The sequence below is a fragment of the Notolepis coatsorum genome (genome assembly GCF_963971535.1).
Source record: "Notolepis coatsorum genome assembly, chromosome: 8".
Taxonomy (NCBI): Eukaryota; Metazoa; Chordata; class Actinopteri; order Aulopiformes; family Paralepididae; genus Notolepis; species Notolepis coatsorum.
Genome location: NC_140172.1, coordinates 67,667,025 through 67,687,386, shown reverse-complemented (window position 1 = coordinate 67,687,386; position 20,362 = coordinate 67,667,025). Strand labels below are relative to the sequence as shown.

Sequence of the window (20,362 nt, the reverse complement as noted above, 5' to 3'; positions counted from 1 at the left end):
CATACTGTTGCTGGTCTGAACTGGTCCTCTGAGCTCCTCTCCAGTCAAACATACTGTTGCTGGTCTGAACTGGTCCTCTGAGCTCCTCTCCAGTCAAACATACTGTTGCTGGTCTGAACTGGTCCTCTGAGCTCCTCTCCAGTCAAACATACTGTTGCTGGTCTGAACTGGTCCTCTGAGCTCCTCTCCAGTCAAACATACTGTTGCTGGTCTGAACTGGTCCTCTGAGCTCCTCCAGTCAAACATACTGTTGCTGGTCTGAACTGGTCCTCTGAGCTCCTCTCCCAGTCAAACATACTGTTGCTGGTCTGAACTGGTCCTCTGAGCTCCTCTCCAGTCAAACATAATGTTGCTGGTCTGAACTGGTCCTCTGAGTTCCTCTCCAGTCAAACATACTGTTGCTGGTCTGAACTGGTCCTCTGAGCTCCTCTCCAGTCAAACATACTGTTGCTGGTCTGAACTGGTTCTCTGAGCTCCTCTAGTCAAACATACTGTTGCTGGTCTGGACTGGTCCTCTAAGCTCCTCCAGTCAAGCTTTAGCTGCTGTGGGGTTTAATCCAAAATATTTTCAAATCCTCAACCAAGCTATTGTTGTGTAACATGTCATGTCATCTCTAGAGCCTTTCTCTCCTTCATGTAAAGTTAAAACTACTCTGTAAATGAAAGTGAAACCACAAATAGCTGTCCGTGCAGACATGTTCAGTTTATAATGTTGTCTGACTTGAATGTTTGATAACCCGTTTAGTATTTTACAAATTTACGTTTTCTTTTATGTCTGCACTGATAAGTGAAAATGAACTAAATGGTTTTCAATAAAAAATGCCTGAACAACTACCGTGGCAAGTCTGTTCACAGTGCCTTTGTGTATTATGTATTATTTAATGACTCTAAATCTTCCAGGGTGATGGAGGCGACCAGACGAGCTAAAGGAGAGCTGGAATGTTCCCTCTACAGTACGAAGAGAAGGAGGAAAGTGGAAGCCGGCGCCCCCAAGGTACCATCGTCAAAGCACTGCATCCTCTGCTCAATCCTCCTTCCAATTTGCTGCTCCCAGCAGTTGGAACGAGATGCAAAAGATTTTTTGTTAAAGGGGCTATGCACTGCTATTCCTAGCACTATTTGGGCAACTTTACACAATTCCTGTTAGTCTATTGAAGACATTTGTAATTTTTTTTTCAAAAAAATTCATTGTTTTATATTTCTAATCAAGTACTCGAAACCATCATTTTTCAGCCTCGAGAAATCAGGCTGTTATGGCCTGGCTCCGCCCATAAGCACTTTGAGTGACAGTCAGACCACAGTCTGCACTGGTAGAGGGAGGGAGGGAGGGGGGGGAAGAGAGAGAGTTCAGTTCAGTTCAGAGTTTTTTATTTGCCACATGGAATAATACAATCATAGTTTCTTCATTAAAAAATCATAAATAGTCATTCCATGGACAAAAGGAGCAGGAAGAAGAATAAATCTTATAGTTATATAGTTACCTGCCCCTTATTCCTAAACTAACATGTATTTTCTTAATGGTCGGCGTATAACCTTATTTACACAAATAATAGAGAGAGAGAGAGAGAGAGAGAGAGAGAGAGAGAGAGACCGACCTACCTCTCTTCCTTTTTTCTTTCTATCACTCTCCCGTTCGGAGGTGTGTGTCGCGCGGACCTCCGTGCGGCAGGTGCCCCCTCTCTCTCCCTCCCTCCCTCTTCCTTTTTTTCTGTCCTTTCTCTCCCACTCGGCTCTCGCTGATGAGACGAGGCAACTTTTTTCTTTTCTTTCTTTCAATCTCCCGTGTGGCGCGCGGCCGGCAGGTACCCCCCCCCCCCAAGTGCCCCCTCTCTCTCCCTCCCTCCCTCTCTCTTCCTTTCTCTCGGCTCCCTCTCGGCTCTCTCTTCCTCTCGGCCCCGCAGCCCCACTCGCTGTCTAGTCTAGGTAGAATGGGGGCGGGCATTAGCTCCAACCACAGAGCCAATCGCATCACTGTGTCTATCCACAGCGCCCAGTGACGTGCTCAGGGACTTCAAATCAAAATGACCCGATTTACTAGAGGCACAGAGGGGTTGGGCTGAAACGGAGCAATTCGCCAATATGGTATTTAGACCCTAAAACACATTGATACGAACTCCTATTACTATAATACAATGCTAGAGACTGAAAAATGACATTTATAATGCATGGGACCTTTAAGATAAAGTGTTAAATAGCGCTACATTCCGACAGCCATCACTCATATAGAGTATTTGGTCAGTAACATCTCGGCCCCTCCGCTTTGCAGTAAACACAAAATACATTTTCAGGTTTTTAATACTACATGGAATGAGGGAAAAACAAGCAAGAGATTAATTAGAAACGTTTTATTTAAAGAAACCGTTGCCCCATGAACAATAAGATAAGATGATCCTTTATTAATCCCCTTGGGGAAATTCAGAGCTTCACAGTCCTATACAGTCCAGTATCTATATACATAGTTAGGGAATTTTAGCAAGATGTTTGGACCATCTGTGAAAAAATGTATTACCAATAGCTTTCTTCACCAAAGTGTTCCTATAGGTGTCTACTAACACCTCTCAATTTATTCAAACCCAAATCCTCTGGGAAAATTCTGGAGAGCCAATCAAAGTTAAGGAGTCCAGGGGGCTTGGGCGAAAAATATGAACAAAAATTAAAATCAAATATTAACGTGTGGGGTGACTAACTAGGGGTTTTCAGGGGTGCTGAATCTATTCCAACCATTTGTTTTTTAGTAAAAACAATTTTTTTCCATAAGAACATATATTTTTACTTTATTCCAAGATAAATGTAACGTTACATAGAATGGAATGGTATAGAAATGTGCATTATTGATGCATGGTTTCAGGTTTTTTTTACTAAGCCAACTCCCCATCTTCCTCACTCTTTTTCTCATCTGTCTGGTTGTTATGGCACTCTCCTTTACACTTGCCACAAGCAGATATGCACTTGACCCCCTGTTTTTTACAGCAGCACCTGCGTGTACTGCAGTCTCTCTCACAGTTGCAGCTGATTAATTTCAGGAGATAGTCTGGGGCAATGGGGTCTGTGGTAGGGACTGGTGCATAGCCTTCTGCTCCCAGTTTCCAGCCATAGTCCAGAACATCCAGTGATGGACTTTGTAGTAGAAGCCAGTCTCTGGTTTGGATATATGCCCGGAGAGAATGTTGTGCTGCTGCTGCTGTAGTCGGGGGCAGTTTCCCATGGCTGATTTTCCCTGCTGCAGCCCGCTTGCTGAACATTTCAAATCTCAAGTCCCCCAAGCCTTTGGGTGGTTTCCCATGGAACATGAGTTTGACTATTTCACAGCCGGCTGTGATGATTGTATCTTTCTGGGCTTGGATGTCAAGAAAAACGTCCATGGCCTTCTCAGCTTGGTCCGTCTTGCAGAGTGTGCATAGCAAAGTTGGTTTGCTAAAGCCAGAAATTGCAGACACGGTATCGCAGCCTGAGAAGCTGTGTAGAAAGAGCAGATATTTCCTGTATTTCTCTGGGAGGGCCTCTTGTATCTTTCCAACATCGTAAGACACATTGTTTGCTGTTGTGAAGAAGACTGAGTGGTCTGCATCATGATGAATGAGCATAACCAGGATGTCTGTATCCTCAGCTCTCCCTTCAACAGCGGACCCTCTTGCCTCATCTAGAGCTGCCTGGATGATGGAAGTGTCTGCATCATCAAAGCATTGATGTACACGGATTCCATTACTACGGAATGTCTCGGCTAGAAGCAGGATAAGCTGGGCCTTGTTGTTCTTGTTGTCTAGGAACTTTTCTATAGGAATAATGGTTTGGATGTCTGGGCGAATCTGGATGTCACAGCATGCATGCTTTGTACGTCTGAGATGATCATGGTCCTTGGTCGGGTTGTCATATCCGTCAAAAACCACAGTGATCCGGAGGTGCTGGCTTCCCATGGCCTTCACAAACCGGAGGTAGCTCTCAGCGATGTCCTTCCAGGTGAGGTTAACCTCCCACTTGACATTGTGCAGGAGCCACCCACCATCAATCACAAGGCTCGTGCATGGGGTTTGCCCAATGGGTTCCACAAATGTCTTTAGGAACTTTGCTAGGGCAGCCTTATCTGGCTTTCGCATCTTCTGGTTTTTGTCAAAAAGAGACATCAGTGTTGGCGTCAACTCAAATAGCAGAGCTTCTTTGGTCTTGAATTCACGCTCACTGATGATGATGAGGCGGTTGAAGAGCCTGAGTGAGTCAATAACCAGCTTCTCCCCACTGACTTTGGGTCCAGATCTGAGGGTTGCTAATGATTTGACTTTGTACTTTGTTTGCATTGTATCATTAAGTTTTCCCATCCATCTTGGCCTGTATGGTTCTGCCAATCTCCTCTGCCTGATCCGCATTTACTGGGTCTCCGGGAGAGCTGCTAAACCCTGTAGAGAAGGACACCAGGGTCTTCCTGTCCCGTGTGTTATCGAAGGGGTTTACTTCTTCCAACCATCCAACTATGATGGAGCTGCTAGCACATTGACTACTTGACCCAGACAATACGCTGCGTCTGTTCAACCTGTCTGGATGTTGGTCTTGCTCATCTTGCCCTAAAGAATAACATTTGTTAAAAAAATTTATTAAATTGAGATGTCACTCACAACATAGAATATGATTGAAAACTGCAAGTGCTTTCATCACAATGAAAAATAAAACAAACGTACGATTTCCAGTGGATTTACTTCTTGCACCATTGTATAGCTCTGTTCTGCATTCCAAATGGCGTCTAAACTTGGGATCATCTCCGTTTTTCCAGTCTTCACGTAGTCTTCTGATTAATGCTTCATCGTCCACACTCTCAGAATAAGACTAAATCTGTGCATAGCCTTTTTGGGTGAATTTTGAGAGCTTTTTAATACCAGTCTCAGGACCACCACAGATGAAGCACCTTAAGCAACAAGCTACAGAATCCTCTTCTATGTTGTAGTCTACTAAAAGACAAGTGTCATTATTAGTGTCAAAACATACAGAACTGGTCCACACAGCAAGACTTATTGATGGAGTGAGTGAACTACAAGATTATCTTCACTGAAAAAGTAGATCAGTCCAGCTGATCTTATAACCACTCTGATGCTAGCTATCTATCTAATGTTAGCTGTAAGCAAACTTTAGCTAGGTGAATGGTTGTTTATTGTTAGCAATAAACTAGAGAAAATTGATAAAGTGCTACATTTACAGTTATCAAACCTTTTGCCAGCAGAGGAAAACCAATTACTCTCCCAAAGAGTAGTTAAACGATCATACCTTAAAGGATAACTCTACTTTTTTTTTAAATTAGCTTATTTAACATCTTCCCTGGAGTTAGACAAGAAGATGCATACCTTTTTTGTCTCTGTGCGTGCATTTTAGCTTTGGGAATAGACGCTCCGTTAGCATAGCTTAGCTTCATCACTGGAAGTGGGGGAGGACAGTAGCCTTACAGTGCCTTACAGTGTATTGCAAGGTCTGACATTGACCAAACTTGATATGCATGACCTTGGTGGGCTCTAGGTCAACTCCTGAAAAGGGGGTCAATGTCAGACTTTGCAATCAAAAGTTAGGGGGCTAATAACCCTTGCCATAATTTCAGTGCGCCCCTAACTTTTGATTGCAAGGTCTGACATTGACCCCCTTTTCAGGAGTTGACCTAGATCCCACCAAGGTCATGCATATCAAGTTTGGTCAATGTCAGACCTTGCAATACACTGTAAGGCACTGTAAGGCTACTGTCCTCCCCCACTTCCAGTGATGAAGCTAAGCTATGCTAACGGAGCGTCTATTCCCAAAGCTAAAATGCACGCACAGAGACAAAAAAGGTATGCATCTTCTTGTCTAACTCCAGGGAAGATGTTAAATAAGCTAATTTAAAAAAAAAGTGGAGTTATCCTTTAAAATCGTTTTTGTTGTGCAGAAATATTTGCCATGATGCAGCACTCCTGCTCCTTCCCCACATGCAGACGGTGTATCCTACTGATGTGCACAGTAGGTGAACACTTATTAGTGTTTTGCAATATTTTCATATTTTATTTTCCAGAATAGAATCAAACCAACAACACCTCAGTCCCATACCGTTGATTATACCCTTTTTGCTGTACATTATAGCTTAAAATATATTATACTATATATATAATATACCAATATTGTATGGCCAGGGAGCCATTCTTACTCAAAACTAATGGTTGGAATAGATTCAGCACCCCTGAAAACCCCTAGTTAGTCACCCCACACGTTAATACATTTTTTTCATATTTTTCGCCCAAGCCCCCTGGGCTCCTTAACTTTGATTGGCTCTCCAGAATTTTCCCAGAGGATTTGGGTTTGAATAAATTGAGTGGTGTTAGTAGACACCTATAGGAACACTTTGGTGAATAAAGCTATTGGTAATAAATTGTTTCACAGATGGTCCAAACATCTTGCTAAAATTCCCTAACTAACACTATAGATACAATATAAAATACAAATACAATATAAAATGTACAAAAAATATGTATTTCACATCTCAGCTCATCGACCTGCCTGGTTAAATAAAATGAAATTAATTGCTTCCTTTTGAACTCGTTTTAATTCCCGTTACCCCCCCCAGACGGACACGCCGGCGACCACCATGCGGACTCTCCGTCCCTCCCAGAGGAAGAAGAAGCAGCAGCACCACGCCTACCACACCCGCTCCGCTCAGGTCCAGCCACCGGGGAGCAGGAGCAGCCGGCGGAGGAGGAGCGCAGACAGCCAGGAGGAGCTGGACAGTGAGGGGGAGGTGAGGGGAGTGGCAGGGTGCTCTGTCTCGTACAGCCAGGCAGAGCTGGACAGTGAGGGGGAGGTGGGAGCAGCAGGGCCCTCTGTCTCGTACAGCCAGGCAGAGCTGGACAGTGAGGGGGAGGTGGGAGCAGCAGGGCATTCTGTCTCGTACAGCCAGGGGGAGCTGGACAGTGAGGGGGAGGTGGGAGCAGCAGGGCATTCTGTCTCGTACAGCCAGGCAGAGCTGGACAGTGAGGGGGAGGTGGGAGCAGCAGGGCCCTCTGTCTCGTACAGCCAGGCAGAGCTGGACAGTGAGGGGGAGGTGGGAGCAGCAGGGCATTCTGTCTCGTACAGCCAGGGGGAGCTGGACAGTGAGGGGGAGGTGGGAGCAGCAGGGCACTCTGTCTTGTACAGCCAGGCAGAGCTGGACAGTGAGGGGGAGGTGGGAGCAGCAGGGCACTCTGTCTCGTACAGCCAGGCAGAGCTGGACAGTGAGGGGGAGGTGGGAGCAGCAGGGCATTCTGTCTCGTACAGCCAGGCAGAGCTGGACAGTGAGGGGGAGGTGGGAGCAGCAGGGCATTCTGCCACAGCGGCTCACTGGGGCCAGGTTAGGGCTGCGCAATTAATGGAATTTCAATTACCATTTTGGTTGATCAACCTTGCCTTGATTTAAGATCAGGTGTTCATGGTGAGCTTTTTTTTTCCTCCTGAATGTTACATACAGTAACTGACAACGTACAAAACGTTGCTACCATGTAACCTCTCCAGTCTCTTTATTCATCTTTCTTTTGTTAACATACTGTTATGCTACCTGGTTAGTTAGTGAGCTGTACCCAGCGTGCCGTCCGGGCGGTGTAACAGTTAATAGGGTCCCCTCTCAATTCACTACACCGTAAAAATGAGGGGACGTTTATTTTGAGACAAAACGATATCTGCATAAACGATTTGATTTATTTTATAACTTAACGACTATATTCAATATATTCAAAATCCGATGCCCATCCCTACTATCTACACGCTCGTCTACGCTCTTCATGATCCTTATTTGAAAACCTCCCCATTTTCTGCCGGTTTTATTTCTTATATACGCATTTCAGGATTAACCTGACATTACGTCACTCCTCACCTTTTACACTGCGTCCTCTGCAGCCACAGGATGCACGTTTGATGCTTACATTAGAGGTCCATCACAGGATGCACGTTTGATGCTTACCGGTACATTAGAGGTCCATCACAGGATGCATGTTTGATGCTTACATTAGAGGTCCATCACAGGATGCATGTTTGACGCTTACATTAGAGGTCCATCAGAACAGTGGCTTCATCATGGATGTATGTGGCTCAGTGTTTCATTCTGTTTTTGTCCACAGCCAGAGGAAAATGTGGAGCCCAGCGATGCTTCCTCTGACGGTGAGGCACGGTGGCGGACGGAAAGTAGCCCCAGGTAACGCCCTGGTTCATGGTGTTCTTATAGATCACGGTGAACGTCCCATTCAAAGGGTTCTTACACAGGCTTGCAAAGTATAGAAATATGTTGTTGTTCAGTCCCAATACACATTTGATTATTCATTTTATGTCATTTCACACTTGGTAATATTTGATTGTCTTTAGATATAGAATGAGTTACATATAGTTGAGTCGTGGTGACCAGACACTTTCAACAGGTATAAACCATAGTGATATAGAGTTTCACTTCACTATATGTCTTGTGTATGTATATGATGAATAAACCTCTTGAATCTTGAGTTATCAAATCTGGTCTGGAAAATGCCTAGGAACCCTGTTCTATATAGTCACTTAACCATATTCCTTTCATCACTTACCTCCTAAGTGATGAAGCTTTTTAACAATACCTAACGTTGCCAACCCTCCCCCTCAGTGATTCTTCCAGTGACTACTCTGATTGGACAGCGGATGCAGGAATCAACCTGCAGCCACCAAAGCGAACAACCAGGCGGCAGGTCCGACCTCCGCAGGACAGCAGCTCGGAGGAAGAGGAAGGCCAGGGAGAGGAGACCAGGAGGAGACAAACGGAGAAGAGGAAGAAAGCCAAGCAGGCCAAGCAGAAGGTTGGGCTCCCACTTACATACATCACAGCTGCTCCCCCATGTTTACATTGTCATCTAGCTGACACTTTTATCCAAAGCGACTTACAAATTGTGAACAACAAGTCAGCAGGAGGGGTACACCTCTGGCGGCTAAGGGTTTTTGTTCATCTAGCAGTGTCGAACTTGAGTGCTATAGTATAGTAGTATAGACATAGTTGCCTATTATATAGTAGAAGTAGCATATCGCTGCTGGCGGGACAACCTCATAACTCCATTACATTTTTTTTTTTATATATATACATCAACTCCGTAGATCATCCTCCATGTGTGTGGGTTTTACAAAGTTTAAACAATGGGAAAGCATTAAACCGATCATCTGTCTAAACCTCCTAACTCTATTCGCCCTCAAATCTGTGTTCGTTTTTTTCATCTGCTGAAAAGTTGGGTTTTTGGAGTTATGAGGTTTTGTCCCGCCAGCAGCGATACATAGTAGTATAGACATAGTATATAGTAGCATAGACATAGTAGTAGATAGAAATATAGACGTAGATAGTAATATAGTCGATAGCATTGTACCCACGAAGATGGTTAGTCTTCCCGAACCAGAAACCGTGGGTCAACAATACTATCCGAATGGCCCTGAATGCTCGTACCACTGCTTATAACCTGGGCAGAGCGTCAGGAAATATGGATGAGTATAAGGCTACAGTCTATACTCTGCGCAAGGCTGTAAAGCTTGCTAAGAGGACATACGCTGGCAAGATGGAGGCACAAATGGCCCAGAACGACACACAAGGTTTATGGCGAGGACTACGGACGATAAACCCTCAATCGGGAGTGCTGACGCCTCTCTCGCGGATCAACTCAACTCCTTTTACGCGCGGTTCGGTGCAAACAGTGGCGACGCTAGCTCACCGGCCAACAACGTCACTGACACACCGGTCGTCGTGGAGGGGGGGGGGGGGGGGGGGCACTCTCTCATTGACGGAACACAGTGTGAGAAGAGCATTTATGCGGGTGAACACCAGAAAAGCAGCTGGCCCAGATGGGATAACAGGACGGATACTTAAGTCCTGTGCTAACCAGCTAGCCCCAGTGTTCACCACTATATTCGATCTATCCCTGGCTGAGTCCGTGGTCCCTGCCTGCTTCAAGGTGTCTACTATAATCCCGGTACCAAAGAAATCCTCCCCAGCAGGTCTTAATGACTACAGACCGGTGGCACTCACCTCTGTGGTCATGAAATGTTTTGAGAGGCTGGTTAAGGATTACATTTAGCCACTTTGGGAACCCCTGACCTAGACAGCCAGAAGGGGCGCTATGTGAAACTGTTGTTCATTGACTATAGCTCAGCGTTCAACACCATAGTCCCCACCAGACTGGTGGACAAGCTGATTGAGCTGGGTCTGAGCTCCGCTCTGAGTGCCTGGATACTGGACTTTCTGAGTGAAAGGCCTCAGGCAGTCAGGGTGGGGGGTCAGACCTCCAACACCATCATCCTGAGTATCGGGTCCCCCCAGGGCTGTGTTCTCAGCCCCCTGCTGTTTTCACTCTACACACATGACTGTGTGGCCAAGTTCAGCTCCAACTCCATAGTGAAGTTTGTGGACGACACAGTGGTGGTGGGGCTGATCTCTGACAACGACGAGAAGGCCTACCGGGAGGAGGTTGATGTACTGGCACGCTGGTGTCAGGACAACAGCCTGCTCCTGAACATTGGTAAAACCAAGGAGCTGATCGTGGATTTTAGGAGAACACAGCAGGGGACACACACACCACTGTGGATAAACGGGGCTACCGTGGACAGGGTGAGCAGCTAAAGTACCTGGGGGTCCACATCTCAGAGGACCTGACATGGACAACACACATAGACTCAGTCGTAAAGAAGGCGAAGCAGCGCCTCTACCATCTGAGACAGTTAAGGAAGTTCAGAGTATTGGGGAAGATACTCCAGTCCTTCTACTCCGGAGCTGTAGAGAGCATCTTGACTGGAAACATCACTGCCTGGTATGGAAACAGCAAGGCACAGGACAAGAAGGCCCTACAGAGAGTGGTGCGCTCAGCTGAGCGTACTACGGGTATTGCACTACCACCCCTGCAGGTCTTATATAACAAGAGGTGCAAATCCAGCCATTCTAAAATCGGCTATAAACGTAAACATGTGTGTGGCTGTGTGCGTGCAAGCGCGAGCGCACGTCCTATCTCCGGTCTAGCTGACTGTACCCCCCTGGCTCTTATCATCAGCATTATGAGATAGTAACTAAATAGTAACGCACAGCCACTTGGAAAAGTAACTGTAATCAGATTACTTGCTTGTAAAAAGTAACAAGTTAGATTACTATTTACTGAAAAAAGTTATCAGATTAGAGTAACTAGGTACTTAGGTTACTGGCATCACTGAAAATCACATGAAATGCCAGCAACGTGTGATCAATGCATTGTCGATGTGTGTGTGACAATTTCCTGTTTTTTTTTACTAATAGTAATCGACTAATACAGCTTCTCTTGTTTCTTGTGTTAGAAACCCACCTCCTCTCTGTCCTCGGCTGGGTTTGACGCGGAGGAGTGGCTCCCAACGTCATGGATCATGGAGACCGTCCCTCGGCGCTCCCCATTCGTCCCACAGATGGGAGACGGGGTAAGTGTTTGTGTTTTCAGGAAAAGGCAGGAAAATCAAGTGTAGGTACTTATGAATTGGATGTGTAATAATGACATCACCTAGCACCAAGATCAGCCAATAGATTCCACAGCGTTCGCACAATGTCCTTGAATTGCTTAAAGTGCTTGATTTTTTACAAAAAAATATTCTAGGCCTGGAATTCCTTAAACAGCCCATTTTTTAACAAGGTGCTTAAAAAGTCCTTGCAATTCAAATCAACCATTCCCATTGAACGTTTTGTTCATCCATGATCAAAATAGTTCTGAATCAAGAAATAATTTTTTTTTATTTAAAGTAACTAATTGTCGGAAATAGGTTAAGCCATAAATATTGGATCCGAATTTCTTTTCAATAAAAAAACGGCATTTAAAAGTGAATTGTATCCTTTTAAATGCCTTTATTTTATTTTTCTCCCATCCCACTGTTAGTCGTTATGCCAATTCCCAAACCCCTTCCTGGTTGTTGCGCACTCCCCCCTACTGTTGGTCCGGGAGGCCGGAGACTGTCGCATGCTTTCCTCCGACGCATGTGCAGCCAGCCGGCAGCCAGCCTGGCAGCGCAGATTCTCACCGGGAGAGTGTAACGTGTGGAAGGTCACACTACCTCCCTCTACTCTCGCTGTGCAGGCGCCCCGACCGAACTGTAGGGGTCACTGTCCACAACGCCCAGGACCCACCCATCAGCTTTCCCACCCCTAACACTGCCAATTGTGTTAGTATGAACGACCAGCCAAGCTGATAGCAACGCCGAGAGCTGGATTCGAACCCAGCGTCTCCAGCGTTGATGGCAAGCACCTTGCCCACTACACCACCTAGCCGCCCCGTTAAATGCCATTTTAAAATGGAAAATAGTGCTTAGAAAAGTACTTAAGTCCTTGAATTTCATTTTGCAATGTCTGTGGGAACCCCGATTCCAATAGCATGCATTTAAATGTGCTATACATAAAAATTATATGTAGAGTAATCTTTTTCTTTTTTTTAATAATACACCCACAGAGCTTTTAGAAAGGTGCCGAATAAAGGTATTGCTTTTCCCCCCAAAAGATTATTCATTCATTAATTTATAATTTAAAAACGTTTGCAGGTCCAAAATCGATGATGTTGTTTACATGTTCCATTAGGGGTGTAACGGTACACAGAAGCCACGGTTCGGTACGTACCTCGGTTTTGGGGTCGCTGTTTGGTATGAGTTCGGTACAACGGGAAACATTTTTTTATAATGATAAATATAAATATTTTTTATTAAGTTATACTTCGTTCCACCTAGGCTTGCCGCGGTAGTCAGTCAGTGATAAGGGTGTCATTCTGTGTTCAGGAATCCACTTCAGTAAATGAATTGCCTACTGCCCCCACCGGTGTACACTTTTTATGTGTTTGTGATGGCATCACAAATTATGATGGATGGATTTTCTGTTTTTCTGTCAGATTGAAAGAAATACAATATTTTATTCAACTTCAGCCCTGATCATAACACCACATATTAATTTTATAATTCTAACCCTTTAAATGCCAGTGTGTGTGATGGCATATATTTGCAATATATCAAATGCAAAGTAGATTTTTCTGGGCGGGATTATTACAGGCTAGCATGTGTCAATGATTAGCAACAACAGTTTTTTGTAAGGGTCCCGCCTCCACCAATCACGTGCGGCTCCCTTTGTGTGCGTGTGAGAGCAAAAGAGAGAGAGAGAGAGATAGTTCTCCAACTTGTGTGAGTTGCAGTGATCTCCTGGTTGTTCCCCACCTAGGTTATCTAACTATTGTGCTGCTGCAACTAGAAACACTGGCCTGGCCTGCTTCTAAGTTCAGTGGCCTGACTGCATTAAAAAAAAAAAAAAAAATTATGATGATGATGATTTTCTTTTTTAATCATCTGGCGACCCCCACTTTGGGAACCCCTGAACTATTAGATGCTAGTCTCTCAATGGTATGTATTTCTTGTGTTTAGTTGCTCATTAATTTCATAATGGACGGAGTGCCTTTGACCATTCTTCTTTGGATCTTGGCTTTCTTTTTGGACTTGTGTTTACACTTGGGGGAAATATCCAGTTAAGACCTGCATCTGAAGAGCACCTGTCTGCTCTACGTTGAGAACCCCCTGCTGTTCTCCTTTCCTTTTGTGTTTTTAATGTTGTAACAACTCCTGTCTTCTGTCCCGCTCCCCTCCAGCTCGTCTACTTCCGCCAGGGCCACCAGGCCTACGTCCGCGCTGTCCGCAGGGCCAAGGCCTACAGCATCAACCCTCAGAAACAGCCATGGAACAAGCACAACCTCAGGGTAAGACGGATCATTGTCTTTTTAACTCATTACTTCCACTCTTACTTGTTGTTGTTGTTTGTTTTTTAGAACCCCCTCACACATGTCCCCTTTCCTTCCACTCTGAGATGGTGCAGTTTAAGACCCTCACCTCTTGAACCTCAAAATGACCCTGGGATTGAATCTCGCCATAATCTTCTCTCCCGTGTCTCCCCGACTCTTATCTCCCTCTCAGACTTACTTTCCAGCTGTTTCGATAAGGAAAGAAATTACTTGGCGTAGTAGACTGCCCACTCTCATTTACAGAAGAACTGCTTTGTAATTGAGTTCTTCAGGTGAAGAACCATATATGTCCATAACGGTAGACAAAATTCATGGTCCGCAGGTGGCTGGGTAGTGTAGAGGTCTAAGCACTCTCCTCCCACCGCAGAGACCCGGGGTTCAAATCCTGGCATCAGCGGTACCTCCGGCTTGGTCAGACATCCCTACAACAAGCATAATTGGCCATATTCGTGCGTCAGAAGCCAGTGGGGTTTCAGTCGTTGCAATAGCTATTCCTACTGGCCTCTTCAGCAGGAAGGAGATGGCATGAACCTCCACGCTCTCCCAGTGAAACTCCTAGCTGTCAAGTGAAAAGTAGCGGCTGGCAACTCTACATCAGCATTATGGTTGCCCTCAAAGGGCCAAAGACGGTATAAATGTAAATTGTAAATGTAATGTAAAATAAATGCTACTACTTGTTTACATATTGTTAAATAACTTTCTATATTTATTACTTATTCGAGTTACAAATATTACATACCGGTATGCATAGATGGAAAATATTTATTAGCTTACCGGTATGTTATTTTAACATTAATCATTTTAATGAATCTGGTTAAGAACCCCATATTACTCCATCAATCAATGATCAAACTATTCAAGTAAATAATAAAGAGAATTTCATCAAATAGAAGCTATGTCAATAGCTTTGTTCAAAACTAGGGATGCTCGATATTGGCTTTTTTACCTATACCGATATTGTCCAACTCTTAATTTCCGATACCGATATCAACCGATACATGCAGGGTTTCCCCCCCCAAAAAACGGAATAATTTCAGTTAATTAACATTACATATCTCTTGTTGTGGACAACACAACATTATGCATACTTTTGACAATAAATAAAATCAATTTGTTCTTACTTGCTTGCATGGGTAAATAAAGGTTATAGAAATGTAAAAATAAAAAATATTGAATACCGATATTTTCCGATATCACATTTGAATGCCAATATGTAAGGGATAATGTATAGCTACGAGGTCATTGTCGCAAAATAATTGACCGACACGTAGTTTAAAATACCGAGCCGCCTCGGCGAGGTGTTTTAAACGTCAGTGAAGGTCAATTATTTTGCGATGATGACAGAGTAAAGCTATACATTATCCCGCTTATTACATGGCTAACTTACTAACAATATACCTACGGTAATTCATTTGACAAATCGCAGTTCTGTGGCTCTGTCAGCCCAAATAAAGTGATTATTATTATCGCGGGCAGCCTCTGTTCTGGCTCCGCTGTAATCGTCACACACACTCCACTGTCAGTGCAGCCGCGGCAGGTGTGTCTGATTTGCTGCACTGATGTGGGCTTGATTGCGAACAGCTGCGCACATCGGTCATTATTGTCCCACAGCGGTCATTATTGTGTAATAATGACCGCTGTCGGGGGGCTATTGACCAATCACAAGCAAGCATTTCGACGAATGTGAAAACGCCATGTAATAACGGCCGATAATATCGGTAGGCCGATAATATCGGACATCCCTATTCAAAACCTTTCTGTCAGTCAAGAGGGGCAGAACTATGGCGCAACCAACAATTGTGAGCTGCTAAGAACATGTGACAGATGTAGCATTTTACAAACGCAAATGGCTGAACACAACCTTACCAGGCCATACATCCAACTAATGGGAGATAGTTTGATTACAGAAAACATTTGTCTGCATGAACACACAACTGTAACTGTACTCAAAATAAGCGTTGTCTCAGTTCACAGCTATATTGGTCAAGTTTTGGTTGGGATTTGTTTGCGTCCCTGCAGCTTCTGATTCAATTGGGCGAGATGCTCGGTTATGTCAGACAACATAGCAAAGTCACACAGCCAGTTTGGATCTGACAGTTCAGACAATAATTTCTTCAGCCACAATAAAGTTTGCTTTCACTGCTGCATCGTTTTTGGCTGTAGCTTCTGTGAACATACTCTGCTGCGATTGCAGTCTGCCTTTTAATTCTTGGATAAAAGTAGTTTTTCTTGGAGGCTAAATTTGGCATGTGTTTGGTGTCAAAATGCAGACGTAAATTGTGCTCTTTGACGACAGACTTGGCATCATAACACAAAAGACATACCAGTTTTTCTCCTTGAAGCAGAAACATGTATTCACTTTCCCATCTTTCTTGAAACTGCCTTCCAGCTGCATCAACTTTTCTCTTCCTGGACATTTTGGCATCACCTCTTAAGCCCGGAGCCCTATTTTCTGAAAATCCACCTAAAATACATACCTAAGTAAATGGAATCTTGCTCCACTTCTACAAGGTCCATTTGCATGTTCTTGTTATCTAGGGACATCTATGGACCTCAGTGAATGTATTCTCAGAAATATTGTGTCTATTACTAGGCTTGCTTAAATTGTGATGAAACAAAGGAGAATAAGAATTATGATTTTTATTTGCATCTTTGACAGTGAATAACACCATGCTAAAAATGACCAGACATGAAAAACTGCCACTGAGCTCGTTCAGTACCTTCTTGAGATCACGTGTACAAAAATCTAAGGAAATGAATAAAGGGAAGATGATTAAACGGAAGGTTTTGTAGATACAGTACTGAATTATCCCATCTGGAACAATGCAATTTGAAATATTATTATAGAATATAGAATAGCAGGCTTATTGTGCCAAATCTTATCTTTAAAATGCCCGAGTTCAATTTTTATTTAGTATCACCAGGCGTGCATAAGAACGGATAATGAAATATACTGTATGTACAGTAGGTTTCTTATTCCTTCCAGAGTGCCGCCATTTTGCCATTGATTTCAAATCTGATTGTTGCTAAATGCTCAAAATAGGGGAGACAAACTAACTGCACTCCAATATATGCCAATAACGTTCAGTTTTGTGGTATATTATCCCAAGTAATAAGAGATATAAAAAAAATCATACAGAACCCATTTGCTTTTTTTGACCTAGAGGCCTCTCGGAAGTGTATTTTTGAAAAATGGCATAAAAAATAACTATTACAGATGGTAAATTTTTCAAAATGGCGCAAATTCGCGATCAAAACATAAAAACGAAAACTTAAATCTATAATAACAATTTAACCTATTGGTAAACTAATGTATTGATGATAATATACATTATAACTACTGTTGTGACATGGTTATGATGTTTATACTTGAATACGTTTGACAAAAAAAACTATAATTTTGTCAGACAGTCTGCAGAGCTTGATTTATGACGTGATGTCATTTTGGTACCGGGGACGATTTGTGATTTCCCCACCGGAACTTTGGCGACCTCTAGTGGCTCTGGTGTGCATATTTTGTAATACAATTGAAGGCTTATTTGTTGCCTGTCGATACTCTATAGCGACAAAATCCGTTCAGCGGTTCACCTCGAGTTACATGCCGGTATTTGAGGCTTGTGCAAAGTACACGGTATTGCCCAAAATACCACTCCCGACTCTTGGGTCTCTAGTTCCGTCAATCATTTGGCGATCTCGAAAATGATTGTGGAGGGTTGTAGCCAATGAGTGTGGCTTTCCAATGATACCCCATCTGGGGATGTATGAATCAGGGATCTAGGTGAAAAACTAACGAGCAAAAACAGGAAGAGAAAAACTGCTGAATAAATTGAAGTCTATGAGAAAACTGAGTTTCTTTTGTACACAGTTTACCAAAAGCACTCATTTCTGAATGGATCTTTATGAAATGTACTACATAAGGCTTCAGGCTATGGATCTGAGTTTTTAAGCCATACCACCTTCTGGGAAAATACTACCTCTGGACTACCGACTACTACAGAATGATTCAGACCTAGAATAGAAATACTTTTATTATCCCGAGGTAAATTTGACACTGCAAATCGAATAGAGGAGAGGAGAGAATAAAATAGAATAAAAATGGAATAAAATATACAGTAAATAAATACAGTAAAAATATACTGAGGTTTACAGTTTAAGTTTAAGTTTATTTGGATCCCCATTAGCCACAGCAGTGCTGGGGCTATTCTTCCTGGGGTCCATAACACATAGAATACAGTTACAGACTTATACACTCACAACATTTACATGTCATACAGACAATTAAAACAACAATAAAAACCCTTATACACTCACAACATTTACATGTCATACAGACAATTAAAACAACAATAAAAACCCTAATCAAATTCATAATACAATATACAAATATATACTCCTTATGAATGAATTCATAATACAATACAATAATACCTACTCATAATTAATTCATAATACAATACAGCATAATATACTATTTAGCTTTTACATACATTATCTATGTTCATATCAGCCAATTATACAATATTTTAATAATATATCCCTATCAGACACATGCCTTTTCATCCATATATACCATCCATATATACCTATCTCTTTATCAGACACATACATTTTCATTTACGTTCACACTATCTATTAGGTAATGTCAATTTCTTTGGTTGAAAATGTTGTTTTACCACGATTTTGAAATGACATTTACTATTCTCCTGCTTAACATGTCTGGGAAGAGAGTTCCATTCCTGCATACCACGGAACATGACGGTTCGCTTCATTGCATTCGACCTCACTTTTGGAAGTGTAAAACCTCGTGCAGAAGCATGTCTGGTGGAATGGTTGTGTCTGTCGAGACTTATTGATAAACAGTAGGTGTAATATTGCACAGTGCCGTTTCAAAACTAAGAGTCCAGGAAGATGGTAACTGTCACTGTGCTCAGTGATGCAGTGAGGCACAGTGATGCATTGTATAGTCTGGCTGTTGGAATGAAGGACTTCCTGTGCCGTTCAGTGCTGCATTTAGGTAGTGTGAGCCTGGCACTGAACATGCTCCTCCTGTCAGCCAACTCTGTGTATAGTGGGTGGGAGGGGTTTTCCCTGATGGCCTGGACCTTAGCAAGGCTCCTCCTCTCCGCCACCCTCGCTAGGGAGTCCAGCTCCACCCCAACCACACTACTGGCCTTCCTGACCAGCTTATCCAGCCTGTTTGTGTCCCCTGCTCTCAGTCCGCTGCCCCAGCAGGTCACAGCGTACAAGAAGGCGCCCGCCACCACAGACTCATAGAACATCCTCAACATCCTTGTACAGACATTGAAGGATCTCAGCCTTCTGAGGAAGTAGAGTCAGCTCTGGCCCTTCTTGTACAGTGCCTCTGCGTGTTTTGACCCGTTCAGTTTGTTGTCGATGTGCACACCGAGGTATTTGTACACCTCAACCACGACTCCCCTGATGGAAACAGGGGTCACAGGTGCACTCCTCCTCCTCCCCAGCTCCACAACCAGTTCCTTGGTCTTCGCCACATTTAGCTGCAGGTGGTTTTTATCGCACCATGTGACTAAGTCCACTACCAGTTCCCGGTATTCCCTCTCGTCACCGTCCTTTATACATCCCACTATCGCAGAGTCATCAGAAAACTTCTGAAGGTGGCACGATCGACTGGTTGGGCACCACTGGTGTAGACTGTGAAGAGGAAGGGAGAGAGGACTGTCCCCTGCGGGGCCCCGGTGTTGCTGACCAGTCTGTCTGACACACAGCTCCGTAGGCGCACGTACTGTGGTCTGCCCGTCAGATAGTCAACAACCCAGGACACCAGGGGGGCCTCTACCTCCATCGCCTCCAACTTCTCACCCAGCAGCCCAGGCCTTATGGTATCAAAAGCACTGGAGAAGTCAAAGAACATGACTCTCACAGTTATCCCCGGCTTGTCTAGGTGTGTGTAGGCTCGGTTCAGCAGGTAGATGACAGCATCCTCTACCCCCAGTCGGGGCTGGTAGGCGAACTGGAGTGGGTCTAGGTGGGGTTTGATCACCGGGCGTAGTTGCTCCAGGACTAACCTCTCCATGGTATTCATTATATGGGAGGTTAGAGCCACCGGCCTGTAGTCCTTGGACGTGTTGGGACGCGGGCACTTAGGGACAGGGACCACACAGGAGGTTTTCCACAGTGTCGTGACTCTCTGCAGCCTCAGGCTCATATTGAATATGAGCTGGAGCACATCACACAGCTGAGAGGCACAGGTGTTACTCTATTTCATTAGCACTAAAAGTGATTTTTCTTTCTGGAATCAGAAACTTCAGAATGTCATCTTTAACACTTTGCATGCCACGCCCGAGATTATTCGGGTTATTACCCCCCGGGTTGAATGCCCAATCATGAGAATCGTTTGTTCTCTTTTTTTTTTTAGCGATCTGATATCATATTTCATCAACCGTGTCTACCGTTGGAAATTCAGCTACCTCAGGCGCTCAGATGTGAAAAAAGCGCCTATCGTCTCCCAGATGGTAATTCACCCTTTTGTATTGAACTCAATGAAAATGAATGAAAAAAAAAAAAACGCACTCCACATTTTACTTCTCACTCATGCAACCGCCATCTACCGGCTTCATGCTGTACTCTCGGAGCAGCGG

General features: G+C 43.9%; 1 protein-coding gene across 1 annotated transcript in view; it reads left to right on the top strand.

Moving 5' to 3' along the window:
- The window catches only part of brwd3 (bromodomain and WD repeat domain containing 3), a 143,358-nt gene that overhangs the window by 76,258 nt on the left and 46,738 nt on the right, over window positions 1–20,362 (top strand). Inside the window, exons 20-25 of the mRNA XM_084320247.1 lie at window positions 901–994; window positions 6,569–6,739; window positions 8,091–8,164; window positions 8,600–8,789; window positions 11,290–11,406; window positions 13,596–13,703. Coding sequence (XP_084176373.1) covers window positions 901–994; window positions 6,569–6,739; window positions 8,091–8,164; window positions 8,600–8,789; window positions 11,290–11,406; window positions 13,596–13,703 — 754 coding nt within the window. The remainder of the gene's footprint in view (window positions 1–900; window positions 995–6,568; window positions 6,740–8,090; window positions 8,165–8,599; window positions 8,790–11,289; window positions 11,407–13,595; window positions 13,704–20,362) is intronic.